This window comes from Macaca fascicularis, chromosome 19 (assembly GCF_037993035.2).
Source record: "Macaca fascicularis isolate 582-1 chromosome 19, T2T-MFA8v1.1".
Taxonomy (NCBI): domain Eukaryota; kingdom Metazoa; phylum Chordata; class Mammalia; order Primates; family Cercopithecidae; genus Macaca; species Macaca fascicularis.
The window spans coordinates 1,147,212-1,171,148 of NC_088393.1; the positions used below are offsets into that span (position 1 = coordinate 1,147,212).

The 23,937-nt window shown below is 61.1% G+C and overlaps 1 protein-coding gene across 3 annotated transcripts in view; it reads left to right on the plus strand.

The window, feature by feature from the left end:
- Window positions 1-23,937, plus strand: part of HCN2 (hyperpolarization activated cyclic nucleotide gated potassium and sodium channel 2) — a 36,301-nt gene that overhangs the window by 2,278 nt on the left and 10,086 nt on the right. Inside the window, exons 2-5 of one of the 3 annotated variants that reach the window (XM_074025108.1) lie at window positions 14,303-14,726; window positions 18,366-18,527; window positions 20,631-20,849; window positions 23,707-23,736. In XM_074025108.1, the coding sequence (XP_073881209.1) occupies window positions 14,303-14,726; window positions 18,366-18,527; window positions 20,631-20,849; window positions 23,707-23,721 (820 nt within the window). In that variant the 3' untranslated portion in view covers window positions 23,722-23,736. Of the gene's footprint in view, window positions 1-14,302; window positions 14,727-18,365; window positions 18,528-20,630; window positions 20,850-23,706; window positions 23,737-23,937 lie in introns of those variants that run through there. The other 2 variants (XM_045379783.2, XM_065535153.1) reach the window with 2 other exon arrangements.

Consider the following 23,937-nt stretch of genomic DNA (forward strand, 5'->3'; position numbering starts at 1 on the left):
GTGGTGGGGAGGGAGCTGCAGAGAGCGCCCACTCCCCTTCTTCGTCCCCTCCAGCATGACCGCCGACAACGATGGGTGCACCACAGTGCAAGGGCTGGCAGGTGGAGGCCCACGTTAACCACTCCCTCCCCTGGGCAGTTCCAGTGACCCCCTGGCTGCAGAGGGGCAGTCGGTGTCCTGGGGGGCAGGTGGGCTGATGGCTGATCCTGGCGCTTGGGGGGAAGGCCGGTAGGAGGAGTGAAGCCCCTCATCCTTCCACCCACCTTGCACGCAGTCACCTGGAGGCCCGGGCAGGCCGGGGCCCCGCTCTGTGCTGTGAGGTGTTGAGGGCTCAGAGGCCCCCTGTGTGGGCCAAGTGCGGCGTCACCCAGGCAGACGAGTGTTGAAGTGGAACTGAGCAGGCAGGGAATGGGGTTAGCGGGGCCTGTCTTCAGGACTAGGGGAGTTACAGCAGTCAGATTTTAAAAAAGGATTTCGATGTTGCCAAGCTGGGTGCACGCGGCCCCTATGACCCTCCCCAGGCTTGGGACCTGTGCCCCTTTTCGACTGTCCTGAATCAGTGTGGAAAAAGACCCCCAGAAATATCTCAAAAGCTCCCTAAGCCCCCGCTGGGCCGGGGGCTGTTGGAAGCACCTCTGAGGATTAATTTAATAATATTAATTATTGTAAGGGCGAGGAGGGTGCTGTTGCTAACCTGTTTTACCCAGGAGGAAAGAGAGGCCCACATAAGTCATTTGGTCAGAGACACACAGCTCCTGAGGGCCGGATCTGTCTGCACAGCACAGCCCAGGTGTCCACACTCCTGACCGGCAGGCGGCCAGCCTCTGCCTAGGTCCCATGCAGACCAAGGGGAGAAAGAAGGCATTCTGGGGGCGCCTAGGGGTGGGTGGTGGGTGATATCTGTGTGAATATTCATTTTTAATTTTTTATTTTTTTTGAGACGGAGTCTGGCTCCATCGCCCAGGCTGGAGTGCAGTGGTGTGATCTTGGCTCACCGCAACCTCCGCCTCCCGGGTTCAAGGGATTCTCCCACCTTAGCCTCCCCTGTAGCTGGGACTACAGGTGCCCGCCACCACGCCCGGCTAATTTTTGTATTTTTAGTAGAGAAGGGGTTTCACCATCTTGGCCAGGATGGTCTCAAACTCCTGACCTCAGGTGATCCTCCTGCCTCGGCCTTCCAAAGTGCTGGAATTACAGGTGTGAGCCACCGTGCCCGGCCTGTGAATATTAACTTTTTGAAGCCATGTATGCAGTGCTGGGAGGGGCCTTTCTGTGTCTGCCTTTTCACATTTGCCCTTTCTCCTCACAGCCTGGGGGTGTAGTAACTGTTCTTGCTGGAGCAGCATCTGCAGTGAGATTTAAGAGGAAGAAGGAGGGGGCAGCTCCTGCCCCAGCCCCCAGGTCCCCGCACAGAGGCCAGCAGCGTCTCCCTTCCTTGAACTCCCCTTGTCTCTTGCCAGTGGATCCCATCCCGGGAAATTGGCCCGAGCCGCCTGGCACCAGGAAGGGGATCATTAGTGTTTGGTGAACCGGAACCGCCCCCACTCGGCTGGGCTGAGGAGGTGTGGAGGATGCAGGGGAGCCCTGGACGGGAGGAGGTGTTTGAGGTGGCCGGGGGGGTGATGGGGATGTGTGCAGAAAGGTGGCCCAGCCGAGGGAAGAGCCAGGCGCGGAGCTGGGCATGGAGCCGGGCCAGGAGGTAGCATCGTGGAGCGTCTGGGGGCCGGACCCTGTTGTGTAGGGCATTTTGGGGCAGCTCACAGCAAGCGAAGGGGCCTCTACGTTTGCAACTGACTCAGGAATCAGGCCCCAGCTGGCTTCAGGCCCAAGGCCTCCTGTACCTGGCTGGGTGTCTTGGCTCCTCACTGGGCCCCTCTGCCTCAGTTCCCCCAAATGCAAGGTGGGGGTGGTATGAGGGAGAGGGCTGTCTCCATCACGCCCAAGTCTGCCTTGCTTCTGTGCTCGGAAGTGGCCTCTCACACGCCTCTCGTCCCAGCTCCCATATACAGCAGGCGCCACATATTTGCTGAATTTGCTGAGGGGCAGAGCACGGGTCCTGGGCAGACGTGGGTCCGGATTTCAGCTCTCAGGCTGGGCAGTTGGCCCCTTCGGAAGTGCAGTTGGTGCCAAGGCCGGGTGTCTCACGCCTGTGATCCCAGCGCTTTGGGCAGATCACCTGAGGTAAAGAGTTTGAGACCAGCCTGGCCAATATGGTGAAACCCCGTCTCCACTAAAAATACAAAAATTAGCCGGGCATGGTGGGCATGGTGACGGGTGCCTGTAATCCCAGCTAATAGGGAAGCTGAGGCAGGAGAATCGCTTGTACCCAGGAGGCGGAGGTTGCAGTGAGCCGAGATCGTGCCATTACGCTCCAGCCCGGATGACACAGTGGGGACTTGGTCTCAAAAAGAAAAAAAAAAGTACAGTTGGTTCATTCATGAGGCCTCTGGGGCTGTGGAGGTGTCTAGACCCAGGCCTGATGTCTGGAAGTCCGCAGAGGCGTGCCGCACGCTTCCCTGGGGTGCTGGTGGAAAAGCAGGTTCAAGGACCCAAGTTCAAGGTTTTGAGTTCCGGAGGTTCAAGTTGCCGTCTTTGTAGGTGATTACGGTTCGTGCCTGAATTGGAACAGGCGTGAAAACCAAGGAAGGAAGGGGTTTGGCCTCATGGAACCCCCAGAGCTGCGGCAGGGTCTCCTGCGCCTCCCAGAGCAAAATTAGTTTAAAAATAAGTATAGTTCATTCCTACTCCCTTCACCCCAACCGCCGCTGATTCTAAAGGCCACACAGGTCCACTTGGGAAAGCCTGAGTCGTGCAAAGGAGGGTGTCTCAGCAGGAGGGGGGCTGGGGCTGGGTGGCGTCTCTGCAGGAGGTGGCCTGGGGCTGGGGGAGATCTCAGCAGGAGAGGGGCTGGGGCTGGGGGGCGTCTCGGCAGGAGAGGGGCTGGGGCTGGTGGGCGTCTCTGCAGGAGGGGGGCTGGGACTGGGGGGCATCTCTGCAGGAGGGGGGCTGGGGCTGGAGGGCGTCTCTGCATCGGGGGGCTGGGGCTGGGGGGCGTCTCTGCAGGAGAGGGGCTGGGGCTGGTGGGGACACGGAGGCCCAGGGAGGGGCGGTCTGTCCGAGGCTTGCTGTCATCCACTCCCCGTCCCTGGTGTCACCCAGGGGCTGGGCAGGCCTGGCAGGGTGGAGACGGGGGCAGATCCGAGGTTTGTGCCCTGGGAGCTCTGGGGGGCACAGGGCAGGTGTCGGGTGGAGAGAGGCTGGTGGCTTCCTGACTGCCCTCAGTCCAGCTGCAGGGCTAAGTGCCCCGTGGCCGGCCTGCAGTCTCCTGCTGCTGATTTTCTGGTCCATGTTCCTGAGTCAGCTTCAGCTGGGGAGGCCCCGTGTGAGGGGAGACAGACGAGATGCTCCCCAAAGCCAGGTTCTGTTATGTCTCCAAGAGGACAGTCCGGGGAGGGGCTGCTCCAAGACCCACCAGGACAGGCGGCCCCCGGGCCCCGCCCCAGATGGCTGAGCGGGTCAGTGGGAGATCAGCCTGGGGGTGCAGCTCTGCAAATCCACGGTGATGAAACCGTGCATTAGGGCCTGGGAATAAACCCCCCATTATCCTGGTGAGGGGGGGATGGCTCCGGGGGCGGGGTGGGGCGAGGCGAGGGTTTCTCTGGCTCCGGTCACGACAGGAAGGCCCAGCCTGCGCAGGACCGTGGGGTGTGCACGGACCCATATGCCCGGTGGCAGAGTTGACACCCGGGGCCTGCCCTCTGGTCTGCGTGGAGGGGTCAGGGACTGGGGTGGCCAAGACCTCCCCACTCTCTTCAGGGCCTTCCCTATGTTCCCTGCTCGAAAAAGGACATCTTTGTCCGGGCACTGTGGCTCACGCCTATAATCCCAGCACTTTGAGAGGTAGAGGCGGGAGGATCGCTTGAGCCCAGGAGTTCGAGACCAGCATGGATAACATAGCAAGACCCCCCCTCATCTCTACAAAAAGTGAAAAAAATTAGCCAGGCCTGGTGGTGTGCACCTGTAGTCCCAGCTACTCTGGAGGCTGAGGCAGGAGGATCACCTGAGCCCAGGAGGTTGAGGCTGCAGTGAGCTATGATCAGTGCCACTGCACTCCGGCCTGGGCAACAGAGTAAGACCCTGTCTCAAAAATTTTTAAAAATCCCTGCCGGGCGCGGTGGCTCACGCCTGTAATCCCAGCACTTTGGGAGGCCAAGGCGGGCGGATCACAAGGTCAGGAGATCGAGACCACGGTGAAACCCCGTCTCTACTAAAAATACAAAAAATTAGCCGGGCGCGGTTGTGGGCGCCTGTAGTCCCAGCTACTCGGGAGGCTGAGGCAGGAGAATGGCGGGAACCTGGGAGGCGGAGCTTGCAGTGAGCCGAGATCGCGCCACTGCACTCCAGCCTGGGCGACAGAGCGAGACTCCGTCTCAAAAAAAAATAATAATAAAATAAAATAAAAATAAAAATCCCTAAAAACCCACATCTTCAAGCCCCCTTTATCAGCCCCCCACTCAGTTGGGTCAGGCCCTGGCTCGCCCCCCCACCCCACGGTTCAGCCTCACACCCAGACAGCACTGACCGCCTCTCTCCGGCCAGATGCTTCCCTGCTCCCTTTCTGGCCCCCCGGCTGCCAGCATGGGCTTCTCCAGACGTCGGTCCTCCTTTCCTTGTCACCTCTACCTCCCTGGCTCCGGCCCTCCCCGTCACGTCCACCCACGTCCCCCGTCCCGAGGTTGCCCACCAGCCTTGAAGGGAACCCGGGGCATCAACCTCCGCACCTGCTGCCCCTCCTCAGGCGCTGCCCTCCCCTCACCATCTCATCCACCCACACGCCACCTCTGAGAAGCCCTCCCGCCGCCCGGAGCTGATGGGCGCCCCAGGTCGGTCTCCCTGTGGCACCCCCCAGGGCATCCCCTGTGTCTGTCTTGGGGCTGGGCCTGTGGTCATCGTGTGCCCCAGCGCCCGGCGGCACAGCTCTGTAAACGTCTGCCCCGTCTTGGGATCACCCGGGAACCTGAGATCTACCCCCCGTAGCATCTCCCTTTCTTGGCCGGGCGCGGTGGCTCAAGCCTGTAATCCCAGCACTTTGGGAGGCTGAGACGGGCGGATCACGAGGTCAGGAGATCGAGACCATCCTGGCTAACACGGTGAAACCCCGTCTCTACTAAAAAAATACAAAAAACTAGCCGGGCGAGGTGGCAGGCGCCTGTAGTCCCAGCTACTTGGGAGGCTGAGGCAGGAGAATGGCGGGAACCCGGGAGGCGGAGCTTGCAGTGAGCTGAGATTCGGCCACAGCACTCCAGCCTGGGCAACAGAGCGAGACTCCGTCTCAAAAAAAAAAAAAAAAAAAAAAAAAAAGATCTGTCCCTGAGTCCACAGCTGAGAGCTCTCTCCTAATCCCCCCGCCCGAGGCTCTCCCTTAATCACCGACCTCCAGCCCCTAATCCTCTCCCGGATTTGCCCCATCTGTAAATCCTTGTTGGCCTCGGGCCAAGGCTGGGCTCCTGCAGGGAGGGCCCGGCTGCCCTCGCCCGTTCCCCAACCTGGGAGTCAGGCTCCAGCAGGGGCTGAAGGCCCCCTGGGCCGGCCGTCCCCTGGGGTCCAAGGGGCTGAGGGTCCTGGGCCTTCTGTTGCCAGGAGACCTGGGGGCCTTGTGGGGTTTGGGAGCCGGGTCAGAGGCCTCGTCTCCCGAGCGTCATCCAGTCCTAGAGAGACGGAACCCTGCAGCGGCTTTGGGAACTTCCAGGGGAAGAACCTGAGCTCGGGGCAGGCGAGTGACGCGTGGTCTGTCTCGGTGTCCATCCCACTGTTTCGCTTATGGCTGGAAGAGCCTCAGTTTCCCTGTCTGAGCCGAGAGAGAGGCCGGGTGGCTGCTGGAGTTGGGCTGAGCTCACATTGGTGTCAGGTGCTGGAGGCCCCACTGAAGCCCTCTGTGAGTGGGAGGGGGTCTGAGGCTTCCTCCAGCCCCCCAGGCGTGAGAGCTGAGGCCGGAAGGTCTCCCCAGGGACCCAGCCTCATCCCCGGCCTCTGGAGCTAGTCTCCCTCCCTGCCTGCGAGGGCTGGGCTGGACCAAGTGGCAGGACCCCCCCACATTTCTGAGGAAGGGGCCCTTGCAGAGGCCTCTCTGTTACCTGTTGGGGATGGGTTTTAAGTACAGGATTTAATGATGGTGCCTGACATTCCCGTGACAGCTGAGGGGGGCCCGTCCGTGTTCAGCACTGGGGTTGGGAAAGGAGGGCACAGGGTGCCCGGGGGCTGCTGGCGCCCGCCTGCGTCCCGATGGCGGCTGGATGGGGAATGGGCTGCCGGACACTCCTGCAGAGTGTGAGGGGGAGTCGGGGTGGCTCTGGGCCTTCCTCCCGCCCCGGGTCCTCTCTCTGGGGTCCTGTCTCCTGGAGCTGGCTCCCCCTCCCCAGGGCGAGAGGGACTCCCAACGTCACTCGTTCCAGTGCTGGGCAAGGAGAGGGCTGGGGTGCACCGGCAGGGACGGTGGCGCCCTGCAGGGCTCTGGGGTCCCCTCTGCCCCAGGCCTTGGTTTTCCCTTGGTAAGGGACATGTGTGGACGCCCTTCCTCCTTCTGACCTCTGGCTGGTGACGATGAGGGTTGTGGCCCCAAGCCCTGCTTGGAGGCATTGCGGTTGGAACGGGCAGGCCCAGCCCCACGAGGGACCCTCAGGGTGGTCACCCAACCTGTGCCTTCTCCTAGGCCCCTCTGCTGCAACCCCTGTAATCCCCGGGAATACTGCCCTGCTGGGCAAGATGGGCTGAGGAGTCCTTTCCCCGGGACACAGGAACAGAAGGCTCGAGGGAGGAGGTTTCCAGACAGTGTGGGCCGTAGACAAGAGGACAGTCCTGGGGTCTCATCCTGCAGCCCCACTTACATCAGAGGGGAGGTGTGGTCCCTGCCCCCAGCCCACCCCGAGAATAAAGGGGAGAACGTCTGTTAATTGTCACCTGGAAAGGAGGCCCTTATGTTATATGGCCGTTTAAAACCAGGCCCCCACCTTGGTGGTTTCCAGGTCCCTCTTGGCGGTTTCTAGGTCCCCCTGGTGGTTTCTAGGTCTCCTTGGTGGTTTCTAGGTCCCCCTTGGAGGTCTCTGGAGCCCCCTGGGAGTTTGTCCCCGCTCCTTGTGGGGGAGATTTCTAGGTCCTGTGGCCTTTTCTTTTTTTTTTTTTTTTGAGACGGAGTCTCGCGCTGTGTCACCCAGGCTGGAGTGCAGTGGCGTGATCTCGGCTCACTGCAAGCTCCGCCTCCCAGGTTCATGCCATCCTCCTGCCTCAGCCTCCGAGTAGCTGTGACTATAGGCGCCCGCCACCACGCCCGGCTAGTTTTTTGTATTTTTAGTAGAGACGGGGTTTCACCATGTTAGCCAGGATGGTCTCGATCTCCTGACCTCGTGATCCACCCGCCTTGGCCTCCCAAAGTGCTGGGATTACAGGCTTGAGCCACCGCGCCCGGCCACTGTGGCCTTTTCAACTGATCTTTCCTACCTGTTTTGTCCCAAGGCTGGTGCTCGAAGGCGGGAGGCAGGTCTCAATGCAGAGGGAGAGACTGGGACGGAGGGGCAGGGAGCCAGCGGCAGGCAGGTGGCATCCCCTCAGCCCACTCGGTGCTGGGGCCCTGGGGGTCTCGTTGCTGAGCAGATGTGTCAGATTGGGGGCCTGAGCCCTCACGCCCTGTCTAGATGCAGGGAAAGGAAGGCCTTACATTTCAAGTCATTTGATTTCACCCTTCAAGCTTGTGAGGGGCCCTCCCCACCTCAAGATCAAGTCACCTTTTTTTTTTTTTTTTTAGACAGAGTCTCACTCTGTCACCCAGGCTGGAGTGCAGTGGTGCAATTTTGGCTCACTGCAGCCTCGGCTTCATGGGCTCAAGTGATCCTCCTACCTCAGCCTCCCAAGTAGCTGGGGCCACAGGTGCCCGCCACCACACTGGCTGATTTTTGTATTTTTTTTTTTTTTTTTTTTTTTTTGAGATGGAGTCGCCGGGCGCGGTGGCTCAAGCCTGTAATCCCAGCACTTTGGGAGGCTGAGACGGGCGGATCACGAGGTCAGGAGATCGAGACCATCCTGGCTAACACGGTGAAACCCCGTCTCTACTAAAAAATACAAAAAAAAACTAGCCGGGCGAGGTGGCGGGCGCCTGTAGTCCCGGCTACTCGGGAGGCTGAGGCAGGAGAATGGCGGGAACCCGGGAGGCGGAGCTTGCAGTGAGCTGAGATCCGGCCACAGCACTCCAGCCTGGGTGACAGAGCAGCACTCCAGCCTGGGTGACAGAGCGAGACTCCGTCTCAAAAAAAAAAAAAAAAAAAAAAAAAAAAGAGATGGAGTCTTGCTCTGTCGCCCAGGCTGGAATGCAGTGGCCGGATCTCGGCTCACTGCAAGCTCCGCCTCCCGGGTTAACGCCATTCTCCTGCCTCAGCCTCCCGAGTAGCTGGGACTACAGGCGCCGCCACCTCGCCCGGCTAGTTTTTTGTATTTTTAGTAGAGACGGGGTTTCACCGTATTAGCCAGGATGGTCTTGATCTCCTGACCTCGTGATCCGCCCACCTCGGCCTCCCAAAGTGCTGGGATTACAGGCTTGAGCCACCGCACCTGGCCTAGTTTTTGTATTTTTTTGTAGAGATGGGATCTCACTGTCTTGCCCAGGCTGGACCTGAACTCCTGAGTTTCTGTGATCCTTTAGTCTTGGCCTCTCAAGGTGCTGGCATTAGAGGCACGAGCCCCTCACCATCCTTTCCTTTTTTTTTTTTTTTTGAGATGGAGTCTCGCTCTGTCGCCCAGGCTGGAGTGCAGTGGCACCATCTCGGCTCACTGCAAGCTCCGCCTCCCGGGTTTACGCCATTCTCCTGCCTCAGCCTCCCGAGTAGCTGGGACTACAGGCGCCTGCCACCACACACACAAAAATAATTTTTGTTTTTTTTTTTTTTGTATTTTTTTTTTAGTAGAGACGGGGTTTCACCGTGTTAGCCAGGATGGTCTCGATCTCCTGACCTCGTGATCCGCCCATCTCGGCCTCTCTAAGTGCTGGGGTTACAGGCATGAGCCACTGTGCCTGGCCCTGAGTCAGCCTTTCTCAGGTCTCTTCAGGTTTTATCCCCAGCCCAGGTGGTTCCTGGGGGCCTGTCCCAAAGGCTCAGCCCCTCCCCATCCCCAGGCGGTGGGTGCTTGGAAGAAGAGACTGAGATTCTCAGGGGCTGCAGGAACTGGCCCAAGGTCGCTGTGCCAGCAGGCGGGAGCCAGCCCGGGTCTGGCTGATGCCGCCGCCCTGCGAGACATTGGGTCCCTTCCAGCCTTTGGCTCTCACAGACCGAGCGGCTGTGAACATCTTGGTACAAATGGCTTTTTAATTTTTTTCTCTTCCTTTTGGAAGGTTTCCTCGGGATCATTTCCCTAAAGTGGAGCGTCCGGGTCACCCGGCAGACGTGGTGTTAACGGCTTTTCCCTCGAGGAGTCATCCAGAAACAAGGAGCCAACTTTCGGCGGCTCCTGAAACAAAGCTCCGGGCAGCCATGCCAGCGATGGGCTCCCGGGTTTCCTTTATTGGTGCTAACTTTGGGGAGTCCCTCCAGCGTCTCGGCCTCTCCTCCGACAGGATGCGGGGACCCTGGCCGTGATAGGGAGGAGCTGGGCCTGGGGTGGAGATAAGACCCCAAGAACTGGCCAGGCGCGGTGGCTCAAGCCCGTAATCCCAGCACTTTGGGAGGCGGAGGAGGGCGGATCACGAGGTCAGGAGATCGAGACCACCCTGGCTAACACGGTGAAACCCCGTCTCTACTAAAAATACAAAAAATTAGCCGGGCGAGGTGGCGGGCGCCTGTAGTCCCAGCTACTCGGGAGGCTGAGGCAGGAGAATGGCGGGAACCCGGGAGGCGGAGCTTGCAGTGAGCTGAGATCGGGCCACTACACTCCAGCCTGGGCGACAGAGCGAGACTCCGTCTCAAAAAAAAAAACCAAACCTCAAGAACTAAGAAGGCTGAGTTGATCTGGGGGTGGGGGGTCCCCCCAGTGGTTTTGTGTGTATGTAACAGGGTCTCATGTTGCTCGGCTGGTCTCAAACTCCTGGGCTCAAGCGATCCTCCCACCTCAGTCTTCCAAAATGTTGGAATTACAGGCATGAGCCAGCGTGTTTGGCGTATCCCCCGACCCCCAGTGTTAATGACAAAATGAATCATTGTGGTGGAAATTCAAGACCCTCCCTTGCCTAAGTCAGGCATGTGCAGGGCATGTGGGCTCAGACCCCACTCTGGGACCTCCCCTTCGTCAAGAGCCCTTGGCCTCAGAGCCCAAACGTTTGGTTTTTTGTTTTGTTTTGTTCTTTGAGATGGAATCTCGCTCTGTCACCCAGGCTGGAGTGCAGTGGCGCGATCTCGGCTCACTGCAACCTCCACCTCCCAGGTTCAAACAATTCTCCTGCCTCAGCCTCCTGAGTAGCTGGGACTACAGGCGCCCGCCACCACGCCCGGCGAATTTTTGTATTATTGTTATTTTTTGAGATGGAGCCTCACTCTGTTGCCCAGGCTGGAGTGCTGTGATGCAATCTCAGCTCAGTGTAAGCTCCGACTCCCTGGTTCAAGCGATTCTCCTGCCTCAGCCTCCCAGGTAGCTGGGACTACAGGCACATGCCATCACACCCGGCTAATATATATATATATATATATATATATATATATATATATATATATATATTTGTATTTTTGGTAAAGATGGAGTTTCACTATGTTGGCCAGGCTGGTCTTGATCTCCTGACCTTGTAACGCGTCCACCTCAGCTTCCCAAAGTGCTGGGATTACAGGTGTGAGCCACTGCGCCCGGCCAATTTTATTTTATTTTATTTTATTTTTTTGAGACGAAGTCTCACTCTGTCACCCAGGCTGGAGTGCAGTGGCGGGATCTCGGCTCACTGCCAGCTCCGCCTCCTGGGTTCCCGCCATTCTCCTGCCTCAGCCTCCAGAGTAGCTGGGACTACAGGCGCCGCCACCTCGCCCGGCTAGTTTTTTTTTTGTACTTTTTAGTAGAGACGGGGTTTCACCGTGTTCACCAGGATGGTCTCAATCTCCTGACCTCGTGATCTGCCTGTCTCGGCCTCCCAAAGTGCTGGGATTACAGGCTTGAGCCGCCGCGCCCGGCCGGCTTTTTCTTTTATCAATTTTCCACTTAACTGTTTTAAAACCTATGAATCAGTGTCCTTAAGCCCATTCATAATGCACAACCATCACCACTACCCATGTTTATACCTTTCTCATCCCCCAGACAGAAACTGCACCCCGCATGTGCCACTCCTCGTCCCTCCAGCCCCTGGTCCCCCGCACCCACGCATCTCCTTCCTGTCTCTCTGGATTGGCCCGTCCTGGACATTGCATAGAAATGGGATCACACCTGTACTCCCAGCACTTCGGGAGGTTGAGGTGGGCAGATCACCTGAGGGTAGGAGTTTGAGACCAGCCTGACCAACATGATGAAACCCCGTCTCTACTAAAAATACGAAAGTTAGCTGGGTGTGGTGGTGGGTACCTGTAATCCCAGCTACTCAGGAGGCTGAGGCAGGAGAATCGCTTGAACCTGGGAAGTGGAGGTTACAGCGAGCCGAGATCACGCCATTGCACTCCAGTCTGGGCGACAGAGCGAGACTCCGTCTCAGAGAAAAAAAAGAAATGGCGTTTCTCACTGAGCGTGACGTCCTCAAGGGGCATCTGCGCCGTGGCCTGGGTCAGAGCCTCGCTCCTTTTCGTGGCTGAGTCCTGTTCTGTGATGGACGAGTCATGCTGTGTTTGTCCCTCTGTTGGTGATGGGCGCCTGGGCTGCCTCTGCCTTTTGGCTGCTGTGATTCGAGTGTGAATCGAGCTGGTGTGGACGCGGCGGAGTGGGCGTCCGTCCGCTGACCGAGCTGGTGTGGACACGGCGGAGTGGGCGTCCGTCCGCTGACCGAGCTGGTGTGGACACGGCGGAGTGGGCGTCCGTCCGCAGTCGAGCTGGTGTGGACACGGCGGAGTGGGCGTCCGTCCGCATCCTTGTTTTAATTTCTTTGGGTGTAATCTCGGGGCGGGGAAGTACCGGTAATTTTATGTCTGTTTAAGGAGCCGCCCGTATTTGCTCAGGGTGGTTTTGATTTGCATTTTCTCGATAGCGAAAGGGCCAGGCGCCTGTCCATGGAGCCGTTCGCTGACTCTCTATGACCTCCCGTGTGGACGCAGCTCTCACAGCACCGAGCCCGGCCCGCCATACGCAGGCCCCGAGCAGACACGCCCTTTTCTGCCAGAGCTTCCTGGGGAGGGTTTTGGAATCCACGCTGGGGACTTGGACTCTGGCCGGGTGTATCTGGGAGTGGATGTGCCCTCTGGTCTCTTGTCCACGGGTATTTATCATGTGGAACGTCCGAACGGTGCCAGGTCCAGCTTGGCCCGTTCCTCCCACCCTGTCGGCCTCCCCTGTGGCACCAGCCCCGACTCTGCTTGACTTCCCTCCCTCCCGCGTGGACGCCCCACTTCCTCCTCTGTCCTCCCGCGTGGACGCCCCACTTCCTCCTCTGTCCTCCCGCGTGGACGCCCCACTTCCTCCTCTGTCCTCCCGCGTGGACGCCCCACTTCCTCCTCTCTCCTCCCGCGTGGACGCCCCACTTCCTCCTCTCTCCTCCCGCGTGGACGCCCCACTTCCTCCTCTGTCCTCCCGCGTGGACGCCCCACTTCCTCCTCTCTCCTCCCGCGTGGACGCCCCACTTCCTCCTCTCTCCTCCCGCGTGGGCGCCCCACTTCCTCCTCTCTCCTCCCGCGTGGGCGCCCCACTTCCTCCTCTCTCCTCCCGCGTGGGCGCCCCACTTCCTCCTCTCTCCTCCCGCGTGGGCGCCCCACTTCCTCCTCTGTCCTCCCGCGTGGGCGCCCCACTTCCTCCTCTGTCCTCCCGCGTGGACGCCCCACTTCCTCCTCTGTCCTCCCGCGTGGACGCCCCACTTCCTCCTCTGTCCTCCCGCGTGGACGCCCCACTTCCTCCTCTCTCCTCCCGCGTGGACGCCCCACTTCCTCCTCTCTCCTCCCGCGTGGACGCCCCACTTCCTCCTCTCTCCTCCCGCGTGGGCGCCCCACTTCCTCCTCTGTCCTCCCGCGTGGACGCCCCACTTCCTCCTCTCTCCTCCCGCGTGGACGCCCCACTTCCTCCTCCTCCTCTCCTATGTGGACGCCCCACTTCCTCCTGTCTCCTCCCGCGTGGACGCCCCACTTCCTCCTCCTCTCTCCTATGTGGACGCCTCACTTCCTCCTCTCTCCTCCTGCATGGATGCCTCATTTCCTCTGGAATTGCAGCCAGTGCTGCCCTGGCTCAGCCTTCCTGTGGCCCCTGTGGAGGCTCCCACTTCTCAGTAAGGCATTTGGGGCCCTCACCTCCCGGCATGAGCTGAGCACGATTCATTTCCCACACTGGCTTCCTGCCTTTGCTCTCCCTGTGCCCGCCGCCCTGCCTGGCCCTGCTGCTTCCTGCTGCCCCTCTGCACCCCAGCTCCTCTCTGCTCGTCTGCTGTCCTGTCCTGTCTAGTTTTTCAATGCCAACCTTGTGCCAGGCACATTGTGCCTCTCTGGTCATGTGAAGCATTTAATCTATTTTGAGCCACCTCTTGGGCCTTGTGAGGTCTCCTGCATCTTCAAGGACACGGGGTCAAAGCTGGACACAGGGTCAGAGCTGGGCCTGAGGAAGGGACCTGGGCTAGGGCAGCGCAGTGGGCATTGGGCTTCCTCGGGTCTGGGCAGCCTTCCTGGAGTGGGAGCCTGGTCCCCAGGGAGGAGGGCACGGGGCCGGTCCTGGGGAAGGCACCAGCCTAAGGTGTGGGCACCCTTGTCCCCCAAAGAGGAGTGCCCGGGGCTGGTCCCACAGGTGCCTGGGGGAAGGCACCAGCCTGAGGTTTGGGTGCCCCTTGACCCCAGGGAGGAGGGCCTGGGGCTGGTCCCGCAGGCACCTGGGGGGAAGACACCGGTGTGAGGTGTGGGTGCCCCTCGCCCCCCCAGGGAGGCAGGCCCGGGGCTGGTCCCCCAGGCTCCTTGGAGGTGGCACCGGCCTGAGGTGTGGGCACCCCTCACCCCCCAGGGAGGAGGCCCGGGGCTGGTCCCGCAGGCGCCCGGGGGAGGCACTGGCCTGAGGTGTGGGCGCCCCTTGTCCCCAGGGAGGAGGGCCCGGGGCTGGTCCCGCAGGCGCCCCGGGGAGGCACCGGCCTGAGGTGTGGGCGCCCCTTGTCCCCAGGGAGGAGGGCCCGGGGCTGGTCCCGCAGGTGCCCCGGGGAGGCACCGGCCTGAGGTGTGGGCACCCTCGCCCCCAGGTTCTACTGGGACTTCACCATGCTGCTGTTCATGGTGGGAAACCTCATCATCATTCCGGTGGGCATCACCTTCTTCAAGGACGAGACCACCGCCCCGTGGATTGTGTTCAATGTGGTCTCGGACACCTTCTTCCTCATGGACCTGGTGCTGAACTTCCGCACCGGCATCGTGATCGAGGACAACACGGAGATCATCCTGGACCCCGAGAAGATCAAGAAGAAGTACCTGCGCACGTGGTTCGTGGTGGACTTCGTGTCCTCCATCCCCGTGGACTACATCTTCCTCATCGTGGAGAAGGGCATCGACTCCGAGGTCTACAAGACTGCGCGCGCCCTGCGCATCGTGCGCTTCACCAAGATCCTCAGCCTCCTGCGGCTGCTGCGCCTTTCGCGTCTGATCCGCTATATCCACCAGTGGGAGGAGGTGAGGTGGGGCGGGGGGCGGGGTCAAGGCCGCCGGGGCGGGGCTATGAAGGTTCTGGGGTGGAGCTACAATGGTGCAGGGGCGGGGTCAAGGCCACCAGGGCGGGGCTACGAGGGTGCTGGGGTGGGGTCAGACATCAGGGGTAGGGCTGTGAGGGTGCTGGGGTGGAGCTACAGTGGTGCAGGGGTGGGGCCAAGGCAGCAGGGGAGGGGCTATGAGAGATCTGGGTGGTGTCCAGGCCCCAGGGGTGGGACTATGAGAGTGCAGGGGCGGGGCTTTGAGGATGCTGGGGTGGAGATACAACGGTGCAGGGGTAGGGCCAAGGCAGCAGGGGTGGAGCTTTCAGGGTGCTGAGCAGGGTTGAGGCAGCAGGGACAGGGCTATGATGCTGCTGGGGTGGAGTAAGCACCAGGGGCGGGGCTATGAGGGTTGTGCTGGGCGGAGTCACAGCAGGGGCGGGGCTATGAGGGTTGTGCTGGGTGGGGTCAAGCAGCAAGGGTGGGGCTATGAGGGTTTTTCTGGGCGTGGTCAGGCAGCAAGGGTGGGGTTATGAGAATTGTGCTGGGTGGGGTCAAGGAGCAGGGGTGGGGCTGTGACGATTGTGTTGGGCCGGGTCAAGTAGCAAGGGCGGGGCTATGAGGGTTGTGCTGGGCGGGGTCAATGAGCAGGGGCGGGGCTGTGATGGTTGTGCTGGGGTGGCGTCAAGGCAGCAGGGGCGGGGCTATGAGGGTTGTGCTGGGCAGGGTCAGGCAGCAAGGGAGGGGTTATGAGGATTTTTCTGGGCAGGGTGAAGGAGCAGGGTTGGGGCTGTAAGGGCTGTGCTGGGCGGGGTCAGGCAGCAAGGGCGGGGCTATAAGGGTTGTGCTGGGAGGGGTCAGGCAGCAGGGGCGGGGCTCTGAGGATTGTGCTGGGAGGGGTCAGGCAGCAAGGGCGGGGCTATAGGGGTTGTGCTGGGAGGGGTCAGGCAGCAAGGGCGGGGCTATAAGGGTTGTGCTGGGAGGGGTCAGGCAGCAAGGGCGGGGCTATAAGGGTTGTGCTGGGAGGGGTCAGGCAGCAAGGGCGGGGCTATAAGGGTTGTGCTGGGAGGGGTCAGGCAGCAAGGGCGGGGCTATAAGGGTTGTGCTGGGAGGGGTCAGGCAGCAGGGGCGGGGCTATGAGGGTTGTGCTGGGCGGGGTCAGCCAGCAAGGGCGGTGCTATAAGTGTTGTGCTGGGAGGGGTCAAGCAGCAAGGGCGGGGCTATAAGGGTTGTGCTGGGAGGGGTCAGGCAGCAGGGGCGGGGCTCTGAGGATTGTGCTGGGCGGGGTCAGACATCAGGTGTGGGGATATGAGGGTACTGGGGTGCTTTTAAGCAGCAGATACAGGGCTGAGGGGTACTGGATGGGGCCAAGCCTGTAGTGGTCGGGCTGTGGCTGTGGGACCAAGGCCACGAGGGGCTCCAGGTCGTGGATGAGGCTGCTGCAGAGCAGGAGCGGGGCAATGAGGGGTGTGGCTGCTCTGTGGCTTCAGGGGTGAGGCTGTGAGGGTACTGCAGGGGTGGGGCCATAGCCACAGGGTCAGGACTTTGGCCACAGGGGCCGGGCCGTGGGTGAGAGTCAAGGCCACAGCTGCAGAGGTGTGGCCATGAGGAGGGCGGGGCCATAGCTGTAGGGGTGTGGCTTTGGCTACAAGGGCGGGGGCGCACAGGGCACTGGGACAGGGGTGGAGGTGAGTCTATGAGGTCTCCAGGGGAAGCAGGGGGCAGGGCTGTGGGGTGCAGGGCTATGAGGGCCCCAGGGACTGTGGCCAGGGCCACGGAAGTCAGTAAGGCTTGGTCGTGACACGAATGGGCGGGGCCACAGGGAAGGACAGGGCGGAGTTAAGGGTCCCAGCAGGGGCGGGACACAGGGCGGGCCTCGGGCTGCCGGGGTAAGGCTGGGGGGTGGGGCTTAGGGTGTTGCTCTGCGGGGGTGGAGCCCCAGGTGGGGGCGTGGGAGCTGCTGGGGCAGAACCTGGGTGTCCGGGGAGGCCATGGGGGCCAGGGAATGGTGTCACCAGGGCGGTGCGGGCGCAGCACCGACCCTTGGACACATCCATGTCCCTATTATTCATTCTGCTGTGTTCAAGCTCTGGGGAAACTGAGGTCAGAGAAGCCAAGCCTAGTCACTCACCCTCCCCCTAATTCCAGACCCCGCCACAATCCCGTCCTGGACCAAGTTTGTCACCCACGGCCACCAGTAGGGGCCTGGTGACTGTCCCGTGTCCTCCAGGCACCGCAGGCTGGAGGTGGGGGGCTGGGGGCTGGGGTCCTGGGATGGGAGGTGTGGATTTGGGCACGGGGGTCCTGAGGTGGGGACCATGGAGTGGGGTGAGGGTCCTGGGGCGGGGGCCGTGGATTTGGGGGCAGGGGTCCTGGGATGGGGTCCATGGAGTGGGGTGGGGGTCCTGGGGTGGGGACTGTGGACTTGGGGGCGGGAGTCCTGGGATGGGGGCCGTGGAGTGGGGGTCCTGGGGTGGGGGCCGTGGAGTGGGGGTCCTGGGGTGGGGGCTGTGGATTTCAGGGTGGGGGTCCTGGGGTGGGGACCGTGGACTTGGGGGCAGGGGTTCTGGGGTGGGGGCTGTGGACTTGGGGGCGGGAGTCCTGGGATGGGGACCGTGGAGTGGAGTTGGGGTTCTGTGGTGGGGGCTGTGGATTTGGGGGCAGGGGTCCTGGGGTGGGGGCCGTGGACTTGGGGGCAGGGGTTCTGGGGTGGGGACCGTGGACTTGGGGTCAGGGGTCCTGGGGTGGGGGCCGTGGACTTGGGGGCAGGGGTTCTGGGGTGGGGACCGTGGACTTGGGGTCAGGGGTCCTGGGGTGGGGACCGTGGTCTTGCGGGCAGGGGTTCTGGGGTGGGGACCGTGGACTTGGGGTCAGGGGTCCTGGGGTGGCGGCCGTGGACTTGGGGGTCAGGGGTTCTGGGGTGGCGGCTATGGACTTGGGGGTCAGGGGTCCTGGGGTGGGGACCGTGGACTTGGGGGCAGGGGTCCTGGGGTGGGGACCGTGGACTTGGGGGCGGGAGTCCTGGGATGGGGGCCGTGGAGTGGAGTGGGGGTCCTGGGGTGGGGCTGTGGATTTGGGGTCAGGGGTCCTGGGGTGGCGGCCGTGGACTTGGGGGTCAGGGGTCCTGGGGTGGCGGCCGTGGACTTGGGGGCAGGGGTTCTGGGGTGGGGGCCGTGGATTTGGGGTCAGGGGTCCTGGGGTGGCGGCCGTGGACTTGGGGGTCAGGGGTCCTGGGATGGGGGCTGTGGATTTGGGGTCAGGGGTCCTGGGGTGGGGGCTGTGGATTTGGGGGTGGGGCTGCAGGGTGGGGTGGGGGTCCTGGGGTGTGGCCATGGATTTGGGTGGGGGTCCTGGGGTAGGTTCTGTGTGTTTGGAGGGCAGGGGTGTTGGGGTGGGGTCTGCAGGGTGGGGCAGGGGGCCTGAGGCAGAGCCGTGGATTTGAGGGCGGGGCCAGGAGCTCCTGCAGTGTGGGCGCTCGGGACTGGGGCTCTGAGGTGGGGGCCGGGGGGGCAGCGGGGCAGCGGGTGGGGGGCAGCGGGTGGGGGGCGCTCGGGACTGGGGCTCTGAGGTGGGGCCGGGGGGCAGCGGGTGGGGGTGGGGGGCTCACGGCGCCTTCCTGCAGATCTTCCACATGACCTATGACCTGGCCAGCGCGGTGATGCGCATCTGCAACCTCATCAGCATGATGCTGCTGCTCTGCCACTGGGACGGCTGCCTGCAGTTCCTGGTGCCCATGCTGCAGGACTTCCCGCGCAACTGCTGGGTGTCCATCAACGGCATGGTGGTGAGCACCGCGGGCCCTGACGGAGGGGGACCCGGGCCCCCTTATCCGCCTTACAGAGGGGGGACCCAGGCTCCCTTATCCCCCTTACAGAGGGGGCACCCGGGCCCCCTTATCCCCCTTACAGAGGGGGGACCCAGGCTCCCACACAGAGGGGGGACCCAAGCCCTTCAGAAGTGGAGACAAGACCCCACCCTTACGGAGGGGAGGACCCAGGCCCCTACCGAGATGGGGACAAGACCCCCCTTATACAGGGGAGGACTCAGGCCTCTTTACAAAGGGGGACCCAGAACTGCAGCCCCGGGGTTGACCTGTTAGTGCCCCTGGGGGCTGAAACAGCCACTTGGAGCCTTTCAGGCCTGGGATCGTCCGTGGAGAGAAGCCGAGTGTGATTATGATGAGATCTGTCACCCAGACCTCTGCTTAGTGCTTTTTCCAGTGGATTTCCCTTTTTAATTTACCTACATTTATTATTATTATTTGCTTATTCTTTTTGAGACTGAGTTTCACTCTGTCGCCCAGGCTGGAGTGCAGTGGCGCGATCTCTGCTCACCGCAACCTGGGCCTCCCGGGGTTCAAGCGATTCTCTCGCCTCAGCCTCCCGAGTAGCTGGGACTACAGGCGCCCGCCATCGCACCTGGGTAATTTTTGTACTTTTAGTAGAGACAGGGTCTCGCCATGTTGGCCATGCTGGTCTCAAACCCCTGACCTCAGGTGATCCACCTGCCTCGGCCTCCCAAAGTGCTGGGATTACAGGGGTGAGCCACTGTGCCTGGCCTCATTTACATACATTTAATTCAAAGAACAATTGAAGAACTGGGTATGGTGGTGTTCACTTGTGGTCTCAGCTACTCAGGAGGCTGAGGGGGTTGGATCCCTTGAGCCCAGAAGTTTAGGCTGCAGTGGGCCACGATTGCACCACTGCACTCCAGCCTGGGCCACAGAGCCAGACCTGATCTCTGACAACTAAAGAACAATTTACATCATAGCCCTGAAATGGGGAAGTGGTATCACATGCCAAAGAAACAGTAAATGGGCCGGGCACAGTGGTTCACGGCTGTAATCCCAGCACTTTGGGAGGCCGAGGCAGGTGGATCACCCGAGGTCAGGAGTCTGAGACCAGCCTGGCCAACATGGTGAAACCCCACTTCTACTAAAAATACAAAAATTAGCCGGGCGTGGTGGTGCACGCCTGTAGTCCCAGCTACTTGAGAGGCTGAGGCAGGAGAATCGCTTGAACCTGGGAAGCGGAGGCTGCAGCGAGCCGAGGTCGCACCACGGCACTCCCACCTAGGCTACAAGAGCGAAACTCCATCTAAAAAGAAAAAAAAAGGAATAATAAATGAAGGCAGTCCCAGATTCCCCGTGCTTCCTGGCTGAGATGTGCTGACTGTTAAGAAGGGTCAGTGATGGGAGCCCTTGGGCGTTAGTCAGGTTAGTGCCCCAGCGAGCCTTTGTCCCCGCCTGGGGAGTGATGGGCCCCAGCTTCCAGGTGCATATAGGGCTTGGGATGTGTTTGGTTTGGACACAGAGCAGGTGGGCATTGATGGGGTAAGGAGCAACAGAGGGAAAACCCACCAGTGCCCCTCCCCAGAGCCTGGCACAGCTGCCCGGGCTGAGGCAGTCCATTGTCTGGCTGCCGCCCGCGCATGTGGTCCCATTTCCTGGACAGAGCCCCGCAGCCCCCCTTTCCCGGCCGGGTCAACTGAGGACTTGGTGGGACAGGACCTCCTGGGCCGGCCTGGTGTGTCCGCCCGCCCTGCCCCTCTGCTCTGGCCCAGGTGCTCCCTGGAACTTTCGCCCCCTCTTGACCTCACAAATGTTCTGATCTCAGAGGCTGCAAAAGTCGGGGTCCAGACTCTTGGCCTTGGGGTCTCAGTTTCCCCAGGAGTGAAGTGGGCAGCTAGCATCAGCCCTGGTCCTACTGCCGACTCACCGTGACAAGTGTGCAAACCATGTCATCTACCTGGGTCTCCGTTTCTCTTGGTTACCTCTGAGCATGGGGAGCTCAGTGCCTGGGGGAGGGCGGGCGGTGGGCCCTTGAGGACCAGGGGCTCCCGGGGCGAGAGCACCTGCCCACCACCACCCCTCCTGCTGGCCTTGCAGAACCACTCGTGGAGCGAACTGTACTCCTTCGCGCTCTTCAAGGCCATGAGCCACATGCTGTGCATTGGGTACGGCCGGCAGGCGCCCGAGAGCATGACGGACATCTGGCTGACCATGCTTAGCATGATCGTGGGCGCCACCTGCTACGCCATGTTCATCGGCCACGCCACTGCCCTCATCCAGTCGCTGGACTCCTCGCGGCGCCAGTACCAGGAGAAGGTCTGAGGGAGGCGGGTCTGGGATCTCATGGGGGAGGCAGGCCCGGCCCTGGGATCTGATAGGGGAGGCAGGCCCAGCCCTGGGGTCTGAGGAGAGAGGCGGGCCCGGCCCTGGGGTCCGATGGGGGAGGCAGGCCTGGATCTGGGGTCCGAGGGGAGAGGCAGGCCCAGCCCTGGGGTCCGAGGCGAGAGGCAGACTTGGCCCTCCACCCAGCTCCAAGTGGCATGCTCAGGGCACAGACAGCGTGATGGGGAGGTCAGGGACCCTGGGGGTCCGTGGCTGTGATTAGGAGGAACAGAAACCCTTGCAGCCGGCGGTGAGAAGCGCTGGCCGTGTGATGGGGAGGGAGGTCTGGAGCCTGGAGATGGACTTGGGGCAGGGGCTGGGGAGGGGACTCAGGCTGGGCTGGAAGGGGCTGAGTTGGGGTCAGGGCAGGTCAGGGTCAGTCACTGGACGTAGGAAGCCCCTGGGGCTGAAGGAGGATATGGGGGAGCCTGGAGTGAGAGACAGGCATTGCCAGGAGGCGGGGCCCACCTGGGGGTCTCTAGGCCGGCTCAGGATGGGGCTGGGGTGGGAAGGGGCCTGGCGGGTCCAGAGAGGCCTGGGGTCACTTGAGGACACGCCGGTGGCCGGCAGTCAGGGCCAGGCTTCAGGGACAGCAAGGCTGCCCCACTGCTCAGATGTGGCCTCTGGCCTGCAGCGTCCACCGGGCTAATCCTAGGCTTGGCCGTGCAGGGGACACAGGGGAGCCAGGAGGGGTGGAGGGAGATTAGGATTGGCCCCATGGGCGGCCCCTGGAGTTGGGCCTCATGCTCCGCTCTGTGCCTCAGTTTCTCTCTGTGAAGCGGCTGGCTGGGAGTCAAGTGCCCCCTCTCCCCACCCCCCGAGCAGTGGCTGGCAGGATCGGCTGGGTCAGCTGGGCCCCGTGCCAGGCGCCCGGCTGTCCGGAAGCCACGGGCCTCGCACCCAAACATAAGCTGGTGCCACCACCCGCCCGCCGTCACGGGTTCCGCTGAGCTCAGGGCAGCTGTGGCCGGGCGGGGCTGGGGCGGAAGTGAGGCTGGAGCCATCGGGGGGCACCGTCCTGGGGACAGCAGGGCCTGGCACCCCTGCCTGGCACCCACGCTCCCTTCCCTGCTCAGGAGGGGCTGACCCGGCGGTTTCTAGAGAGATCATCAGGGAGGGGTCGGAGCCCCTGCAGGGTTGGAGGCCCTAGGACGGGGGTCCTGTGTGTCAGGGTACCTGGGCCCTCTCCTCATAGAGTCAGGTGCCCACCCATTCCTCAGGGGTGGGGTTGCCAGATAAAATTCAGGGCACTGGGCTTGGCTCAGTGGCTCACGCCTGCAATCCCAGTGCTTTGGGAGGCCGAGACGGGGATCACCTGAGGTCAGGAATTTAAGACCAGCCGGAGCAACATGACGAGACCTCATCCCTACAAAAAATAAAAAAATTAGCAGGGGCCGGGCGCGGTGGCTCAAGCCTGTAATCCCAGCACTTTGGGAGGCCGAGACGGGCGGATCACGAGGTCAGGAGATCGAGACCATCCTGGCTAACATGGTGAAACCCCGTCTCTACTAAAAAATACAAAAAACTAGCCGGGCGAGGTGGCGGCGCCTGTAGTCCCAGCTACTCGGGAGGCTGAGGCAGGAGAATGATGTGAACCCGGGAGGTGGAGCTTGCAGTGAGCTGAGATCCGGCCACTGCACTCCAGCCTGGGCGACAGAGCGAGACTCCGTCTCAAAAAAAAAAAAAAAAAAAAAAAAAATTAGCAGGGTGTGGTGGTGCACACCTGTAATCCCCGCTACTCAGGAGGCTGAGGTGGGAGGATTGCTTGAGGCCAGAGGCTCAAAAAAAAAAAAAATTCATGATACGTAGTTACATCTGAATTTCAGAGAAACGCCAAATAAGGTTTTTAGTTTATTTCAGATATTACAAGGATAACTTAAACTAAACATTGTTCTTGTTTTTCTGCAGTTCAACTTATTTATTTATGTTGTTTGTTTGTTGTTTTTGAGATGGAGTCTCCCTCTGTCATCCAGACTGGAGTGCAGGGGCATGATCTCAGCTCACTGCAGCCTCCGCCTCCTGGGTTCAAGCGATTCTCCTGCCTCAGCCTCCCGAGTAGCGGGGACTACAGGCACCTGCCACCACGCCAGGCTGACTTTTGTATTTTTAGTAAAGATGGGGTTTCACCATGTTGGCCAGGCTGGTCTTGAACTCCTGACCTCAAGTGATCCACCCGCCTCCTCCTCCCAAAGTGCTGGGATTACAGGCGTGAACCCCCGCTCCCAGCCTGCAATTCAACTTTAAATGGAGATCCTGAACTTTATCCGCCAACCCTGCCCCGACAATTAATTTAATATTATTTTAGAATTATTATTTAGGATATCAGTATCAATTATTCAGAATGTTAAGAATGAATCGACTTGGCCAGGCGCGGTGGTTCACACCTGTAATCCCAGCACTTTGGGAGGCCGAGGAGCCCAGGAGTTAAAGACCAGCCTGGGCAACATGGTGAGACCTCATCCCCACAAAAAATCAAAGAATCAGCCAGGCGTGGTGGCGCACACCTGTAGTCCCTGCTACTCAGGAGGCTGAGGTGGGAGGCTCGCTTGAGCCCGGAGGTGGAGGCTGCGGTGAGCTGTGATCGCGCCACTGCCCTCCAGCCTGGGCGACAGAGTGAGACTCTCCCAGAAAAAAAAAAAAAATTGAGTTTATCATTGAAACGAATTCAACTCCGATTTAAATAGAAGCATGTTTATTTGCTGTTGTGGAATCTGGCGGCCCGTGTGTGGCGGATGCCTGTCTCCCTGCCTCAGGCCGGGGCGGTGTCTGACCCAGCCCTGACCCCCAACAGTACAAGCAGGTGTGAAGGCCTGTCTCCCTGCCTCAGGCCGGGGCGGTGTCTGACCCAGCCTCGCCTCCTCCCCATGGTACAAGCAGGTGCCCGTGTGCCCGCTGCAGGCCGGGACGGTGTCTGACCCAACCTCACCTCCCCACAGTACAAGCAGGTGCCCGTGTGCCCGCTGAAGGCCGGGGCGGTGTCTGACCCAGCCTCGCCTCCTCCCCACAGTACAAGCAGGTGCCC